At 43.1% G+C, this 18390-nt stretch overlaps 1 protein-coding gene across 5 annotated transcripts in view; it reads left to right on the top strand.

Annotated features, from left to right (window-relative positions):
* Positions 1 to 9746, top strand: part of KIAA1210 (KIAA1210 ortholog) — a 292927-nt gene extending 283181 nt beyond the window's left edge. For 4 of the 5 annotated variants that reach the window (XM_073599308.1, XM_073599311.1, XM_073599306.1 and 1 more), the window contains one exon: positions 9154 to 9746. In XM_073599308.1, coding sequence (XP_073455409.1) covers positions 9154 to 9275 — 122 coding nt within the window. In that variant the 3' untranslated portion in view covers positions 9276 to 9746. The remainder of the gene's footprint in view (positions 1 to 9153) is intronic. The other variant, XM_073599310.1, reaches the window with a different exon arrangement.
* The last annotated feature ends 8644 nt before the right edge of the window (positions 9747 to 18390 follow it).

The following is an 18390-nucleotide window of genomic DNA, read 5'->3' as shown; positions in this document are numbered from 1 at the left end:
AACACTTACAAGATGGGATGATAAAAGCAGCACATCATGGAAATGTAGTATACAGCATTGGAAGGGGTCACGGCAGGAGGGAGTCCTCAGGCTTGGTCACAAATCCAGCGTCAGTCAGCAGCAGAGTGTCTTGGACGCTGAAGCGCCGGCGGAACTGACGTCATCCGAAGAGAGGAGGAAGAAGCCTGGAAGTGATGTCAGTCAGTAGAGACAACAAACCAGCCTGGACCGCAGCGCTGCACGGATGTGGTCATCAAGAAGGGACGTGTTTCGGAACGCTAACTGGTTCCTTTATCAACCTATGACCATCAGGGGACTGTGCGCAATATATATACTAACAATAGGATGGCAGTGGGCGGAAACAATAAGGAGAAACAGGAAATAAACACTTTACAAACCTCTTTGCAAAACATGCCGGTTTGTGACGCATGGCCAGAAATATTTCCATGTAAAAGGAAAAACATACCAAATAAAGGGCTTTTCCTACCTGTTCTTCTGATCATGTCGTCTACTGCCTTACATGCCCTTGTGGCCTTTTTTATGTAGGGCAAACCATTCGGCCATTGCGAAAACATTTTGGCGAACATTGTTTTATCACTGGTGGACTGGACAACCATAGTGTCCCTAAAGACTACCTTCAATTTCATTAAAAAAATCTACAGATGGTCTTAAGGTTTGGGTTATTGAAGCTATGCCTAGAGACCTCCCTCCAGCCGAGCGCTATAGAAGACTTTGTCATAGGGAAATGTATTGGATTTTTTTATTAAACGTTCTGGCCCCTAGAGGGTTAAATGAGGACTTTGAAGTCAGTGCTATAATCTAAGACCCCATATACTGTTTATCATAGCCATTATATTATATGTGAATCTGCCATTATGTGATGCTATATATTTAGTATACATACCTATGACATGCATGTCCTTAGTATATACATGCATGTATGCTCATGCACAGGCTAACATAAGTATATCTAGAACACTATGTGTGGCTTTTCAGCAGCTTACATTATTCATTCATTTATATATATCAATATTTTATTTATTGTCCCCTTTTTACATATACATATATTTCTATTATTCTCCCACAAATCTGAAATATGCTTTTATTATGTTCTACTGTATCAATAAGTATTTATTTGTTCATATTTCAATATTTTAATATTCTCTTTTCTTTTAAATACTCTCTTCCCTTTAAGAACGCTATTTTAATCATTGTAAAGTGTTTTTTTCCTGTTTCTCCTTATCGTTTCCGCCCACTGCCATCCTATTGTTAGTATATATATATTGCGCACAGTCCCCTGATGGTCATAGGTTGATAAAGGAACCAGTTAGCATTCCGAAACGCATCCCTTCTTGATGACCACATCCGTGCAGCGCTGCGGTCCAGGCTGGTTTGTTGTCTCTACTGACTGACATCACTTCCAGGCTTCTTCCCCCTCTCTTCGGGTGACGTCAGTTCCGCCGGCGCTTCAGTGTCCAAGACACTCTGCTGATGACTGACGTTGGATTTGTGACCAAGCCTGAGGACTCCCTCCTGCCGTGACCCCTTCCAATGCTGTATACTACATTTCCATGATGTTCCGCTTTTATCATCTCATCTTGTAAGTGTTTTTAGTCCCATTGGGGATATTAAAACAGGTTAACTTCTGCACTTAGAGGCGCCTTGTCTTTGTCTATCTCTCCATAGAAACTGCTTCTTTCTGCTAGCTGCTGCCATAAGTGTTGAAGAATCCTCCAATTTCTGCAATTACCATTAATGTTGGACTTTTTTAAGAGACATTAATTTCCCTGAAGCCCTGAGCACCCTTACTATCCTCTTTTTGTACCCATCAGTCAGTGCCATCTCTCAGTTCCAGCCATCAATCAGTGCCACCTATCAGTGCCCATCAGTGAAACTGTCACGACATTAAAAAAAAGTAATCGGTGAGTACTTGAAAAAAGTACTCGGTCTTAAAAAAGTGGTATCGGGACAACCCTAGTTCTAAGTAATTTTCTAGCAAAAAAAACCTGATTTTAACTTGTAAACACCAAATCTCAAAAAGATGCTCGGTCCGTGGTTAATATATTGGCACTATATATGGTTCTGTATGTGCATTTGTCTGTTTGGGGTATAAACCGCTCAGTGCCTGCCAACCCTTTCCTCCAATCCCTACATTGACTCCCAATCACCCAGTGAATTAAATTCAAAATACTAACCACAACATACAAAGCCATTCACAACTCTGCCCCGAGCTACATCACCAATCTTGTCTCCAAATATCACCCAAATCGTCCTCTCCGCTCTTCTCAAGACCTCCTACTCTCAAGCTCTCTAGGCTCCTCCTCCCATGCTCCTCTCCAGGATTTCTCCGGAGCCTCTCCCATCCTCTGGAACTTGCTACCTCAATCTATCCGGCTATCCCCTACTCTTGCTACCTTCAGGCCATCCCTGAAAACTCATCTCTTCAGGAAAGCCTATTATGTCTCCAACTAATCTTCTACCACTTCCATCAGCTCATTCCCCAGTTACAACCTTTTGCACCACCTGCCCCACCCTATTAGAATGTAAGCTCTTCTGAGCAGGGCCCCTCTTAATCCTCTTGTATTGTATTATAACTGTATTGTCTCCTTTTTATATTGTAAAGAGCTGTGTTGGCGCTATATAAATCCTGTATAATAATAATAAAAGGAGTGATTTGCTTAGCTCCGCCTACTGTCCTGAAATGAGCAATCATTTTATTTTTGTGATGGAATGAGACAAATGTGTCACAAGGCTTTACTGTGCAACATGGCAGTACCAAACGTCGCCACTAGATGTTCCCACAGTACCATCCCTTTATTGTATACATTTATGATCCGCAGATTCGATACATTCTGCTTTTTTTGTTTTTCTGTAAATTACATATTTAAAAAATATATATTTTTGTACATGAAAAATAACACAGAATATGTACATATTTATTTATTTGTTTTCAAGAATAGAAAGTGCTGTCAGGGGTGCAGACCTATGTTTCTAGCCTGTTGCTATAGAGATGGCCGGCGTGTGTGAGGAGTGCGGGGTGTGCAGGCCTCGGATGAAGCGATGTGCTCGGTGTAGAGGGGAGATGTACTGGTGAGATGGCTCCTACACCTCTTATCTGAGTGCACACATACCTAGTAGCAGCAGATTTTTCTTTACCAGAGGAAAGGTTTATTAAGAAGTTATACCTGCATATAAAAGCTTGCAGTTTACAGGGTGAGATGTGATTGCTGCCCACTGAGGGTTAGCTCACGTCATAGTGCTTGTGAGATTGGGGATGAAATGATGAATTCATGATCAGATGTTACAGTTCTCTATAAAGGTGATATAACCTTACAGGCCCATTCACACCAGGGCATGGAGATGAAAGGAGTGTGCTATAACCGTTTCCCACACTGCGCTTAAAATGCATTGCCTTAGCGATCAGCCGTGGGTGCCAACATAATGTTAACAGCACCCCAAACGCAGATCGCTAACACGCTGCATTTGTAGGCACCTGATTTCATGCATCGTGTAGTGCAGGCTCTACTTTGTCTGCATTCAGATGCAATTTGCAGCCCATTTAAATAAAAGGGCTGCAAAATCACATCACATGGGAATGTACAGGAATCGCACAGGAACATGGACCATTCAGGCGTGAACGAGCCCTGAAGCCTGATTAAACCCAGAAACAAACATAAAACGTATTGGAGCTTACCAGTGTTTAACGCAGAATGAAAGCCAGCAATGTAATGGCTTCCCCGAAACAGTTATACTCAAGACATGCCGTGAATAACTGTCACTTTTGCTGGTGCTCTCATGAACTGTCAAGCCATCAAATGACTGGTGTCATAACTGATCCCTTGTGTAGCCCCATGGCAGCTGCAGATCAAACACTGGTGAAAGTGGGACTTTAGGCTGGGAATGAAAATTGGCGGACAGGCAGGTTTTTTAATGCAGAAGATACCTGCGTTGTCTCTTTTGCATTAAAGCTACTTACCTGCCTGTCTGTCCCTGTACAATAAGGCTTGGTTCACACTGGTACAATGCGGGAAACCCTGCGAATCCAGTGCTGGTTCCCGCATCGCACCTTAAATCGCCGGCGGTTCACACTGCCCTATGCAAACCGCTAGAAGTGTCAATGCAAAATTAATGACACCCCCGGAACAGTTTGCAGATCGCAGTGCAAACTGTGAATTCGGACAGGAATCGGATTGCATGAGTGTGAACACCCATGTGATCCGATTCTGGTGCGGACAAAAAAAAAGGGTCCTACACAAGTTTGGTCCACATGCGATGCAAATTCAGCCATACTATCTATGCCTGAATTCGCATCCGACATCGCATGTGATCTGCACAGCCATGCGGTGCGAATCACATGCAATGTCTGACATCACACAAGTGTGATGTCGTTCACTAAGAGTGAAGAAATGTCATCGGCACACCAAGGATTCCTCAAAAGGGTCCAAAGCTTTATTCACATGGTCACACGGTACACATACGGCTGTATACATACGGACCCTTTTGAGGAATCCTTAATGTGCTCATGACATTTCTTCACTCTGATTGTCCACAGATTCCAGCCGGTGGTCATTGCAGCACCCACCATTAATACAGCCATTTTCAGGAACATGTACGTGGGGAATATTGCGTTTGGACCTGTACAGTAAGATGCGCAAACGCAGTTCACTGCACAAATTCAGCAATGCCGAATCTGGCGGAACTATGTGACGGAATGATGTCATCCTGGCTTGGCCAATGACAGCCGCCGGGGGGTCGAGACCCTGAAGATGTCAGCAGCCAGCAAGGAGCACCGGGGACAGCGCATCGCTGGATTCAAGGTGAGTACAGTTCTGCTTTAAGATGGCAACTTCCATGGCTATAAAGATTAGGAGGGTTTAGCTCTACTTTAAATGCAGTGGCTGAATTCATTTTGTTTTTTAGTCTTTTTTCCCCTTTTATTTTCACCTGGTGATCCATCCAGTAACACACCTCCTGTTTTAAGGTGTCTCCACCCTGGATGGAGGAGCAATGAAGACACCTTTGGACAGCAGCATTGTCAGTCTGTGGTGAGGGTAGTGTTAGATGCAATAGCCTAAGCTTTCCTGAGAAATGAAAACTCCAGTTAACACTTTTTTAAGCAAACATTTATTTTCTTTTTTTGGGATAAAAGTTTTACATGAGCAAATAACTTTCCCTTTGGCTGGACAGCTTGGAATGTTAAAGGAAGTATAAAAATAACAGACTTACTGGCCAGATCAACAGCAAAAAAAAAGAAAAGCTAAAAAAAAGAAACTGAATGCGGCCACCATGTCTAAGGATTGGTAAACTACAATATAATCATTTTTGTTGCTAGTTTTAATACCACTTTATTCGCTTAAATCTCATATAATTTAAAAAGTGACCCTGTTGCCACAGGTTCACTTACAAAAAAGAGAACAGCTCAGTAATAGAAGAGGCATTATCGAGCTGGCAGCCTCTTGAAAAGCTGGAACAAATACCTGCTTCCCCACTGCACACCAATGGTTCTTCCCGTCCTTTAGTGATATATGAGCCAGTGGGAGAAACCTCTTTGTGCAGTGGGAGGAGCAGGTATTCAAACACCTGAGAGTGTGGAATAGCTGCAGCAAGGGGGAGCACTGAAGTGGCTTTGCTTCCACACTAAGGCCACCAGAAAAGGTAAGTATATGGCCTTACAGAGCTATTTGTTAAGTGACTTTGTGGAGATAGGATTTCTTTAGCATGTTCATGTCATTTCAAAACTAATTTTCAATCTTTACAATTTGCAGCTTTCATTAAAAGTATAACTAGGGATCCTGCCATGAAGGTCCTTGATCAGGCACTTCCTGTTCAGTATTCTCTATAGAATTTATTTCAGCCAGGTTGGATCTAAGAAGAGCTGAAGGTGCAGTGGGAGATCATTGAGAAATGGAAACCCTACACACGTTTATGAAAATATGAAATACCAGACAATGTTGAGTTAACTAGTGCCAAATATATCCCTTGTAAAAATGTGTGCTTGCAAAAAGGCGAAACCATCAACACCAAAAAATGGGAAGAGATAATAAATTTAAAACCTTGACCACTTATCAGTTTGGGGCTCATGCACACTGGCGTTCAGCTCTGGTGTATGAGATCCCTGTGTTTAGGTGCTACTCATGCTGCTCAGTAGTCATAACAGGCATCCAGGAGTTGACATGTCGCTTCTGAGCTGACTGTTAACTGGCCCATTAAAGTGATACACTACCACAGATTGCTTTTCTGAGGACCCCACACGTGTAAGCAAAGCCTTATGCCGCGTACACACGGTCGGACTTTTCAGCTACAAAAGTCCGACAGCCTGTCCGACAGACTTCCGGCGGACTTTCGGCGGACTTGCGGCAGACTTTCTAACGAACGGACTTGCCTACACACGACCACACAAAAGTCCGACGGATTCGTACGTGATGACGTACACCGGACTAAAATAAGGAAGTTCATAGCCAGTAGCCAATAGCTGCCCTATCATGGGTTTTTGTCCGTCGGACTAGCACACAGACGAGCGGATTTCGGGGTCCGTCGTAGTTATGACGTAAAGATTTGAAGCATGTTTCAAATCTAAAGTCCGTCGGATTTGAGGCTAAAAAAGTCCGTTGAAAGTCCGGAGAAGCCCACACACGATCGGATTACCAGCCAGCTTTAGTCCGTCAGCGTCCGTTGGACTTTTGTAGACGAAAACTCCGACCGTGTGTACGCGGCATTACTGTTTTTTAAATAATCCTGTTAGTAACTTGGGTAACTGAAAAATAAAACGTAGTAAGAAAATGTAAAAGAAGAGGTTGCCTACATAAAAAGCACATGTAAAAAATATCATCAGATCCAGAGATGTAGGCAGCTGAAGTTACATGGAAACATTAAATTCTTCTATAAATGTTGGGCTTTGCACCTCCTACCTTCACCACCTGACACTCCTTCTGGGGTCTTTAAAGAGGAACTGCAGTATGCTTACATAATTTGTAATAAAAATATCCTTGCTGTTCTGAAGCTTCCCTCCAACCACTTTGGATATTATTTTATATATACTGTGATTCTGTACCTGCCAAATATGCTGCAGAAATCTCCCTCCACTGAGTCTGGCTGCAACAATGTTAACTGTGGGCAGCTGAAGCTGCTGCCTGTTCACCCCCTGGATTTACACAGACAGAGGCACACCTCCAGCTCTGCAGCTCTCATTGGCCCTCTTATGACTTACCCCCCTCCCTTCCTGGCAAACTCATGAGAGAGAGAGAGAAAGAGAGAGAGAGAGAGAGCTGTGCATGATGTCATAAGCCTAGGCATTTTACCAGACAAGAAACATGAAGTGGGCTGTATAAGGTATTTACTGGCAAAAAAAAAATGTTTTACTATCCAAAGTTAAAACAACAAGGGCAGAAGATTTAATAGATGCAAAGTTGAAAAAATGACTGACGTTCTGCTTTAATTTGATAGCTTGCTTCCCTAACCAGTAGCAAGGTTCTGGAGGAGGAAGATGAAGGAAATCTGCTTATCTTCATGGTGGAGTTTTTATGCTCCAGTAAGTGCAACAAACTAAACACATCAGAGAGTTGTGAAAAACATTTTTACAGACTTCCTTAAAGCGGTGGGCCAGCTGAAAAATTTTTTTTTTTTTTGCAAACACAGTAGCTGCTGACTTTTAATAAGCATACTTACCTGTCCGTGGTGCCCGCGATGTCGGCCTCCCGAGGCCGACCCATCTCTCGGGTCCCGGCGTCGCCATTCGAGCTAACGGAGATGGGCAGTGGAGCCTTGCGGCTTCACTGCCCGTTTCCTACTGCGCATGCTCGAGTCGCGCAACACTTTGTGAATGGGGCATGCAGTGTTGTGGGACACACACAGTTCCCAGAACACAGTGCGCCCCATTCCCCAGAAGACAACGCGAGGAGGAGAAGACTGAAGATCACCGCGGTGTAGGAAGTGGCAGCACTTCCTAGCAGATCTGCCTAGCAACAGCCATTTCTGGTAAGTTAAAAAAAATGTTTTTTTTTTCATTTTTTTTCACCAGATTTTTAGGAACATTTTGATGTTTTTTTTTTTTTTTTTTTAGGGTGGCCCTCCACTTTAAAGCCCGACTCAAGGATATGAAAAAGGGAACCTGCTGAAGTGTGGAATAAGATAAGGGGTTACACCTTGATCTGGCAACCCTAGACATAACAAACAAGAGGGAACTTTTTCATATACCTGAGTTGAGCTTTGAGTGTATTTTGACAGTGTATTTAGCAACCAGATTTGAGAAATCCTTACAATGTGTTTGTTATGTGTTCCTATTCACACAGCATACCTACATTTTTTTTAATTTTATTTTTATTTTTACTATTTCTTACCTTTCTAGTTTGTTTTTTTGGAGGTCGATCACACATATAACTATAGGTAGCTTGAATTATTCAGAATGACTTGATGAGCAATACACTTACGCTACCCAAGTAATAGATGCAGGCTAAATGAAAAAAATCGAATGGATTCCTCTATCCTTGCTATACAGTATGGATTGACAAATCTCCCACAGAGGCTTTTGTTTTCTGACAGCCAGTGCCTGTTAGTAAACAGTGGGTGCTGCCAAATAGTGATCCTAGCTGACTGACTACAGTCACTGTACATCCAAGAATTATCTGCCCGGCTCCTTTGATTTTCAGAAGGAGGTTGTTGGGAGATAAGGTCCTGACCGGACAACCCTCTGCAGTGTATGACCGGTTTTAGGGACAGACTTGTTTAAAAGTGCATTAACTTTAATATAATAGATTTTTATACATAAATTCAGAGTATTTCAAATAAACAATTGATGTAAAGATAGGCTAATTACAAAGCCATCTTCTTGGTTTCGCTAGTAAAATACTCTATCATTAAATTCAATTATATACAGTTATATTTCTATATGATACTCATGTACAAATGTTAGTATGATTGTACAAATGTTATCTTTTAACATCAATAAAAGCTTATTGTTTAAAAAAAACTTTAATATTATAGTAATTAAATATGTTCTAAAAATGCTCTTTGAATGGGTACATGTAACATTTAAAATAGGTGCTATCCCAATTTGGCTTTAAAGGTGGAAATACATTCCCATGTCATTACATAACAAATAGTTCTTTACTTCATGTATTAATAATCTCATCCAGTCTTTTACTCTTTTGTGCACAGCTCCAAAGAATGCCAAGAAAAACACTGGCTTACACATAAGCTCCGATGTTCAGAAGTTCCAGAAACAAAAGAGAGAGCTTGTCTTCCAGAAGGCACTGATAAAGATGATGGAAATGATTTAGAGAAGCAAGAACAGGCTAATCACTTTGTGATAAAAATGAAAAACAAGCACGGAAAATCAGAAGTCAGAGTGGCAAAAAGTGAAAGTGGTGAAGAAATGTTTTTGTTTCTGTGCCAGCATCTAAAAACTCCACCAGAAAAGATAAGACTTATCTCCAGAGGAAAGCTAATAACAAAAGAGAATATTTCATCTTACATTGCAGATGGGGCCATCTTTCAGGCCTTTGGTGAGGAGTCTGAAGATGAAACTGGACTGGATGTCAGGGACATTGAGGTATTGATGGCACAGCTGTCCGTGGGGAGGAATGTAGCTATAAAGGCACTTAGGAGAACTGGGGATCTTATTGATGCCTTTCTGTATGTATCTGATAATCAGTAGGCCTTATGCCTCCTGAGTATTGCCATCACAGCTATCATGTCCTTTTATCTAGTCCATTGCCAATAAATCTCCTTCATACAGTTGTATCCTAGAATTGTGTGACTGCCAGAGATTGATTAAAAGAATGCAATTTTTTTTTCATGTATTTATATAGAGCTGACAATTTACATTGCTTTACATAATGTACATTCATATTGGTCTGGCCCCTCAAGGAGTTTACAATATGTCTCAGATACATACATGTCCAAACTTATTACAGCCAATTTAGACAGGAGCCAATTAACCTACCAGCTGCCTTTGGAGCGTAGGAGAAAACCAGCGTACCCGGAGGAAACCCACACAGGCACAGGGAGTGCATGTAAGCTCCATGCAGATAGTGTCCTGACTGAGATACAAACTGGGGACCGCAGTGGTTCAAGGTAGAACTGATAACTACAAAGCTACTGTGATAACTGGAAATGCTTTGAAGCTGAATTCCAGCCTAAGGCTCCATTCACACTAGCGCGTTTTTTGATGCATTTTGCAGAAATGCATGGGAATTTTTTAGCATGGGTTCCTATGGAACATGTTCACATCAATGCCTTTTTGTACCTCTGCGTTTTTGGAAAGGGTCAGGGACTTTTTTTCATGCAAAATGCAGCATTTTGCATGTAATAGAATTCAATGGACCAGCATCAAAAACGCAAGTGCAGCGTTTTTGATGCGTTTTGCGTTTTTGGCTTTTTTTTTTTTTTTTTAGTCTTCTGAAAAAAAAAAAAAAAAAACGCTGCTCAAAAACGTGGCAAGCATCACAAAAAAAAAACTCCAGAAATGCTCAAAAGCAACATGCATAAATGTGAATCCAGCCTAAGGCTGGATTCACACCTATGCTTTTTTAGTGCTTTTTGCATTTTGCAGATTTGCATCACAGAACGTGTTCCATAGGAGACCATGTTAAATGGACTATAGTGCAAATCTGCAAAATGCAAAAAGCGCTAAAAATGCATAGGTGTGAATCCAGCCTTAAAGAGGAGCTCCAGTTGCTTAAGTGGCAATTAAAAGTCAACAGCTACAAAAACTGAAGTGGTAAGAAGTTATTGCATCGCATGCTAGCACATTATGAGAGACTTACCTTAAAATGAAGCCCTCCAGCAGCGTGCTGTTCTTGCTGCCAGGGTATCCATCTTCACCCGGTCTTCCTTCCGGATTTGCGGGTTCCAGCCGTTTGAATGGCCGAACTGCAATGACGTCACTCCCGCACATTCACATGGGAGCCACGATCGCTGCACAACGCCCTGAGGGGGCGGCATACTGTGTGCCTGTGCTGGTGACGTCACCATCTGCACATGAATATCTGCACATTTAGGAGATATTCCTTGTACCTACAAGGTTACCTTTAGGTACAAGTCAGCAAGCGGTGTTTACTACCGCTTTTAATTAAAGTCTTGCACAGTTGTGTAGGCTCCCCTCCTGTACTGAAATTGCTTGCTCTGATTTGACTGCACACTTTCAGCTTCTCACAATGTGCACTGGATGCTGAAGCATGTCAGATAAATCACCATCCCATAGCAAGCACTCAGCAGGGGTGAGCAGCCCTGAATGCCGACGGCAGGCCCGAGAAGAGGAGGATCTGGGCTGCTCTATGCAAAACCACTACACAGAGCAGATAAATAGAACATGTTTGTTATTTTAAAAAAAATCTTTCCTTTAGTATTGCTTTAAAGCTGTACAGTCCCTTGCCTGCCTCTTTCAGTCATTGGATTTCAGCTCTTTCAATCATGGAGGCTCAGTATCACATGTAGATGTTACCTAGGACAGTCTGCATGTAAATTCAGTCTGCCTAGGAACTCTCACTCCCCTGAACCGATATTCGCCCATCAGGGCATTTTGATAATCAGATAAGATCTACTAAGGGATGGTCCATGCACCTTGCGTCAAGGTTGGGAACTCTAGAGTAGTATTGAGGCAGGGTGCTGTTTGGTGTTCAGAAAGCTCTATACAGCACCCTGATGTCCCCTCTCACCAGCCACGATCTGTCTGCATTGCATAGAGAAGCACAGAGACCCAGGGTTTGTAACGAAAACAGGTTTTATTTAAATATGTAATTTGCATGTTAATGAAGAGGAGGGTGAGGAACCAGTAAAGAAAAAATATAAATAGAACACTAACGTGATCCCAGATATTGCATGTCATTCGCACCGCATTGCTGTGCACATCACGTGATGTCTGTGCGATACAAAATCAGTCAGCTGAAATCGCATAACATTCACACCAAAATGGTGCAGGACCCTTTTTTTGGTCCGCAATGGAATCAGATCGCATGGGTGTTCAGACTAATGAGATACGATTCCACAGTTCGCAATTAGTTCTGCGAACCGATTTGGGGGTATCATTAACTTTCTGTTGACATTCGCAGCGGTTCATAGAGAGCAGTGTGAACTCCCTGCGAGTCAGATGTGATGCGGGACTCCGCACAGGAATCGCGCTGATTCCCGCATCGCACCAGTTTGAACTGAGCCTGATCCTTAGGTTAAAATACACAGGGATCAGTAGGAGGCAGTACTATCACTGTACTATAGGTAGCATCAGAACAACACCCTGTAAGCCTTTACAAAGTACAGCTCTTACTGTTGTGGAAATTCCACTATACGCTGCACGTAATCCATGTCCCTTTTGGTATAATGCATCTTAGTACAACCCTGTTTCTCGTATCTTCCCAAGTAACACAGACATGACCACCATCCTTAGCTCCACAGCTCGACTGTCTGATCATGGGCGCAATCTTTATTTATATAACAATAGAGCTTGGTTGCTTCACAAATCAAGCACAGGCAAACAGGAGGAGTTATATAAATCTCAACCAATGAACAATGACTAGGGGAGTCTTATGGGCGTGTCTGGGCAGGGGCAGTGTGTATGATTTCCCGCCCCTTGTCTCTGTAAGCCATCATCTGCAGCTAGACAAAGAAAGCTACATGGCTGCCTTGAAATCATGCACGCTGGCCCTGACCATAACAATTCAAACACTGGCATTTTTACCGTTGCCGTGAATCCTTTTTCTGCATTGCTTAGAGAATGCATACCCGGATTATTCTATCATTCCTGAGGATGGGAGATTATCTGCAGGAACACGCCATAGCCCCCCCATGTGCTGATCAGACACACAGGGGCACACAAGCGTACATCCCCCATAACCGATAATGTGTTTGCAGAGTGAACACATGCCCCCCAGATGATCATCTGTGCATTGCACAGGGGCCCTTCGCTGGCAGACATATCCCCACTCCGCAAACACTTTGTCTGCATCCTCAAGAAGCTTTCCACTACCAAAACGGGTCTCAACCAGCATCAGTCTGCCCCAGTCCGCTCTTTAGAGCGTGCTGCGGGAGAACTAACACTGGGAGACACTGTGACAATACATCTTAATATTTACACAATACTGCCCAGCACATGGTACTGTAAAGAGAGATATACTTGTGGGGAACTACATATTGCAGTTTGCATTCTGAAATTTGGAATTGAACAAAGCTGGTAATTTTTTCACTTCTTCCTTTACATGTGGTATTGGCATGTGTGTTTTGGGGTGGAGGGATTGCAAAGATAAAATCAGTGTCCAACCATTAGATGCTTGCCCTGGGCACACAAGTGATTTAAAATGGCCCTGCATAGAAATACAGTAAAACCTTGGTTTGAGAGCGTTTTGCAAGGCAAGCAACATTTTTTAATACATTTTGACTTGGTATACAAACGATGTCTTGATATACAAGTAGCGTCATGTCACAACTGGGTATAAAACAAAAGAGAGCAACTCACATGGTTGATGATTAAAACAGGCACATCTAAGTATGCAGGCATCCGGGGTAAAGCTGTCCACATAGACCATCCTCCGTACCGCCATCGACTTCATCCCTTCCACACTGCGCTCCATGAGCAGTTCAAGCCTCGCTTTCAGATCATTCTACTGCAGGGTAGTCTTCCCCGTCACGATTGCAGACTGACAGCGGTGATAGCCGGCGGTGCAGAGGACGGTCTATGTGGACAGCTTTACCCCAGATGCCTGCACACTTAGATGTGTCTCTTTTAATCATCAACCATGTGAGTTGCTAAATGTACCTTCATTAAATGTAACCATATTGCTACAGTTAGAGGCACCTCTCTTCTCTTTATACTCTGTAGCTCCTGCTGGATTTTGCTTCTAGTCCCCTTGTGGAGGCTTCCATTTGTGAATGGACATTTTATGGTTACACAACCTATCACATTGCTATAATCTTTTTATATGACCTATAAACTGAAAGACCTATAAATAAATGGTTGTGGAATGAATCATCTAAGATTCAATTATTTCTTAAATGGAAACTCGCCTTGATACAAGTGCTTTGGATTACAAGCATGTTACCGGAAATAATTATGGTCGCAATCCAAGGTTTTACTGTAATAGTACAGTAAACAGTGGTTTTATTTTAGACTGTTTAGTGCCATATCTTTGCTGGATAAAAGAAATGGAAATGGGTCCATTGGGAAGCTTACTACAAGAGGTTTACCTGTTCTAACAGGAACCCTGAAAAAAAAAATTCTCCTCATTAAGATAATTTGAAACAACAAAATTATTTGGCAATACTAAGAAAGAGCTGCAACAATATATTTATGTCTCTACATACTTGTCAAAACATCTGTGACCTACTTCCCTTTATAGGTGTCATTTTTGTGTAATTCTGATAAAAGTGTAGTCATAGCCTTGTATGATTCAGCAAGAATAAAAATAGGGCAAATATATTTCCTGGTGCCTCCATGGCAACATACATATGATAGTAGCCTCGCCTACTTCCGCCCACAGTACCAGTGCATAGCTAGAAAAAGTTAACACCCACACGACAGCCCACTCCCCTTTTTGTCCTCATGGAACTCACAGCCAGTGTGAAGAGAAGAAACCCTTACCTGCCACCTTTGGTGGGTTTCCGCCTCTCCTGTAAGTGCAGTCCCTGACCTTGGGATGCTAAATGCTCTGATTAGGAAGGAGCCCCTTCTGTGGATCTTTTGGGGTGATAAAATATTCCTCAGAAGAGCTGTCTGTATCTGGAGCCTGCCTCCCAGAAGTGAGTGGATCCATTGAACTGTTACACTGCATTTTCAAGATAAGTATGTTTTCTAATTTTTTGGAATTTATCTGTGAATGATCTCATAAGTTGTGTGTTACATCTCCTCTCAAGTGGGTTGCAGCTGCGCCGTGTTCCAGTATGCATTCTAGTGGCAATTGTGGATGAGAAAGCTAAGGCCCCTTTCACACTCGGGCGGTAGGGGGCGTCGGCGGTAAAACAGCGCTATATTTAGCGCTGTTTTACCGCGGTATTCGGCCGCTAGCGGTGCGGTTTTAACCCCCCGCTGGCGGCCGAAAAAGGGTTAAAACCCCTCGTATAGCGCGGCTATAGCCGCAGTATTACCGCGGTATAGCCGCGCTGTCCCATTGATTTCAATGGGCAGGAGCGGTTTAGGAGCGGTGAATACACCGCTCCTTCACCGCTCCAAAGAAGCGGCTGACAGGAGATTTTTTCTTCTCCTGCCAGCGCGCCGCTTCAGTGTGAAAGCCCTCGGGCTTTCACACTGAACAAACAGCGGAGGCTGTTTAGGGGCGGTTTGCAGGCGCTATTTTTAGCGCAATAACGCCTGCAAACCGCCCCAGTGTGAAAGGGGTCTAAGTGTCTACATTCAAGAGAATAATGCATTATGCTGAACAGGTGAAGTGGATAGAGGTCACATGGGGGCCATCTTTGGTTTGGGCAAAAACTCCCCCAGTGGCCATCTTGGAGTGGGGCAAGACTACCTGGAAGCCCTCTTGGAAGTGGGCAAGGTGAGAATTTTGCCAGGAGTGGGAGGTTAAAGACCCAACAGCTTACAGATAGGGCGTTTGGACTGCATGCAAGCACTCCCATAGCCACAAACCCTGCATCAAGGGCCATTTCCTGCTTCTTAGTGACTAGATATGTCTTACTTATGTCTCAGGGTGGCAATTTTATTATACCTGACTAAATGTCAGTATTCCAGCTGACCTGCATAGGCTCACTGCATAACAAAGATCCACATGGTTCCTATAGGTAAGGGTCATCAGACCAGGTAGGTATTTACTGCTAAGAGTACATTCAGGTGCTATCTGACCTCTCCCTTGGCTAAGCAGCCCAGCCTCTCCCGCTGACAGGAATATGTGTGAGAGGAGCCCCAGAAATCCAGTCCAAGGGAGAGAAAATTCTCTTCTATACTGCAAATGCCAACACTAAGGCCTGAAGAGTGTGTCGGGACCGCCTTAAAAAGGCAGACAGAAGTTCTCCGTCCCATTATGATTAACTGCAAGGAATTGCTGTGAATCCTGGGTGAAGCTGCATTTACAGCGTAATGTGTCAAGCTTGCTTTAAAGAGAATGACAGAAGCTCTTCCATCCCACTATTAATAGCCGTAAAGGATTGCTGTGAGTTTAGATGAAGTTGCCTTTACAAAATAGCGTGTCAAGATTGCCTTAAAAGGGTAGATAGAAGCTCTCATGCCCACTGATCATAGCTGCAAAGGATATCTGTGGGCCTGGGTGAAGTTACCATATCCATTGCATTCCAATACTATTGCCACCAACTGTATAAAGCCTCCCTCAGCAGAGTGCAGGCCAACTGCTGGCAAGGAAGAACAGAGAGGATAAGCTGGTACTTTATGTTCAGCCTAAGGCCTTGCCTCTGTTGGCCATTTTCTTTAAGGTAGGTAAGTTTACCATGAGTGGAGAAGAACCAGAGGGACAAGGTAAGAAACCAGAGCAGGCTTAAGGTAAGAAACTTGCTACAGCATTTCCTCAGTCGGAAGAAGTAGCCTGCATGGCCTTCCAGGGACAGGTTCTCTTTGAGACAGTCCAGGTCAATAGCATTAGATATGTGCCTGAAGTTGAACACTTGTCATTACTAGTGGAAGAAGGCTAGAGTACAGACTGCAAGGTCTTTTTTTCCTTCTAATTGTTAATGAGCCTCTTTTCTCCACTTGTGGTCTCTGAAGGTTTTCTGGGTCAAGGTGTTTCTGCCCCAATTGTGGTGGCAAACAGTTTACTATCGAAAAGCCCATGGTGAAAATATCTGGTATACATCTTAAAGCTTTAGGCTCCATTTCCACTAGTGCGACTTGTCATGCGACTTTGAACAGGTGATTCAGTCTTTGGTCAGGTGATTTCCCTATTGCTGAGACTCAGGGGTCTGGCTCTAGAGAAAGGAAGTCTTCTCTTCCTGTTTTCAGGAATCACAATGGAAAGACACCTCAGACAGTGGACCATTCTGGGGAAGAGACCTAGACATCCTTGATATCAAGGGGGTTGGTTGTCTTTGGCGTCTTGTTTTCCAAGGTAATATCCAGAAGTTCTGGGCTGTTTTATATAATCTGGATCCAAGCAGACAATGCCATAAAGGTGACATACAATTTTCAGGTGGATTTAGAGTTTTGCAGTAGCAAAAGGCTAGATTGGTATCCTTGGCAAAAAGTCAGGCTCCAGCCTTGTCAGGCAGTCTGCATCTGATGGCAGTGTCTAAACCTATGAGATTGATTTCTACCCCTGGAATTATTCCTGGTAGGCAACTTCAGAGGTTGACTACGGGACCCCTGATGTCAAACTAGAGGCTAGTCAGTTTTGGCTCAGGTGCAGTGGTGCTCTGGTAGGATGCTCCTGTGATTTTCAGTACTTCCCTTGTTTGTCTCACATGTTCGGAATGGAAAGTGTTCCAGGCTGATCCAGGCACGTGTGGTACTACAACCTAAAAGGGGTGCTGGACAGTTGCTCTGAGGGATCTACTTGATCAGGATCATCTGTTCCCAAGGAATGTGTTTTGCCATCCAGCCTCAAACTGCCTTTGACAGCTTGATAATTGAAGCTCAAACTCTGAGACCGGGCATCGTGGAGTCTGCTAAGCAAGGAGGTCTACTACTACTTCTTATTAAATCTATTGCTAGACATGTGGTGATTGCTTACCTTGGTGTAAGCCTCAGGACTTTCTCCCAAAAAGTTTATTTGCTGGACAAGTCCTCTCCTGGAGCTGGACCTAGGTTAGTATTTGGCTCTTAATATTGCTGCCCATGTGACTTTGTGGGATCTTTAAGTAGTTTTTGAAAGGATAGATTACTGGACAGCCGACCACCCTTTGTTCCTTGGTAGCCCACAGCGACCCATCAGAATTCTGGAGACCCAATGACACACACACAACAGGCAGCTTTTGTGTGCAAAGTGAGTCTGTGTTCTTTATTAAGAATGATACTTTTGTATGTGAGTTACAACACGAGGGGAGGGGTAAGCTTGTTTCTAAGGGTTAACCAGGCTTCTACAGAGATTTTTTTTCATCATGAGTTTAGGCAGCTGAAAGGAATTTACAAAGATAACTTATCTGCAAGGACATAGGATGCCTGTTCCAGACTTGGCCACAATGACTCATACAGTGGGTTTTTAATTAAGTCTTAGCCCAAGCAAAAAGTCAAATAAATTCTAATGAGAAAGAAGTGTAAGATAAGGCACGTACATTCCTTTCATTTAAAAACAAGAACTATAAAATGGAGGAGAAATTACAAAATGGAGTTACAGTTGATCATATGATCTATAACAGTTTTACTCATAGCCTTCACTTGGGGAGATGACTGTTTAAGGCTGGTGTCAGGCATGGAACCGTTCACAGGTTTAACATAAGACAAGGTTATTAGAAAAAAGTTCTCCATTTTGCTACAGTTAGTTTCTATCTGTCTCCTCAAACAGGACA

Source organism: Aquarana catesbeiana, linkage group LG09, assembly GCF_042186555.1.
Source record: "Aquarana catesbeiana isolate 2022-GZ linkage group LG09, ASM4218655v1, whole genome shotgun sequence".
NCBI classification, from domain to species: domain Eukaryota; kingdom Metazoa; phylum Chordata; class Amphibia; order Anura; family Ranidae; genus Aquarana; species Aquarana catesbeiana.
Note: the sequence above shows the minus strand (reverse complement) of the source record. Positions and strands in the feature narration are given on the sequence as shown.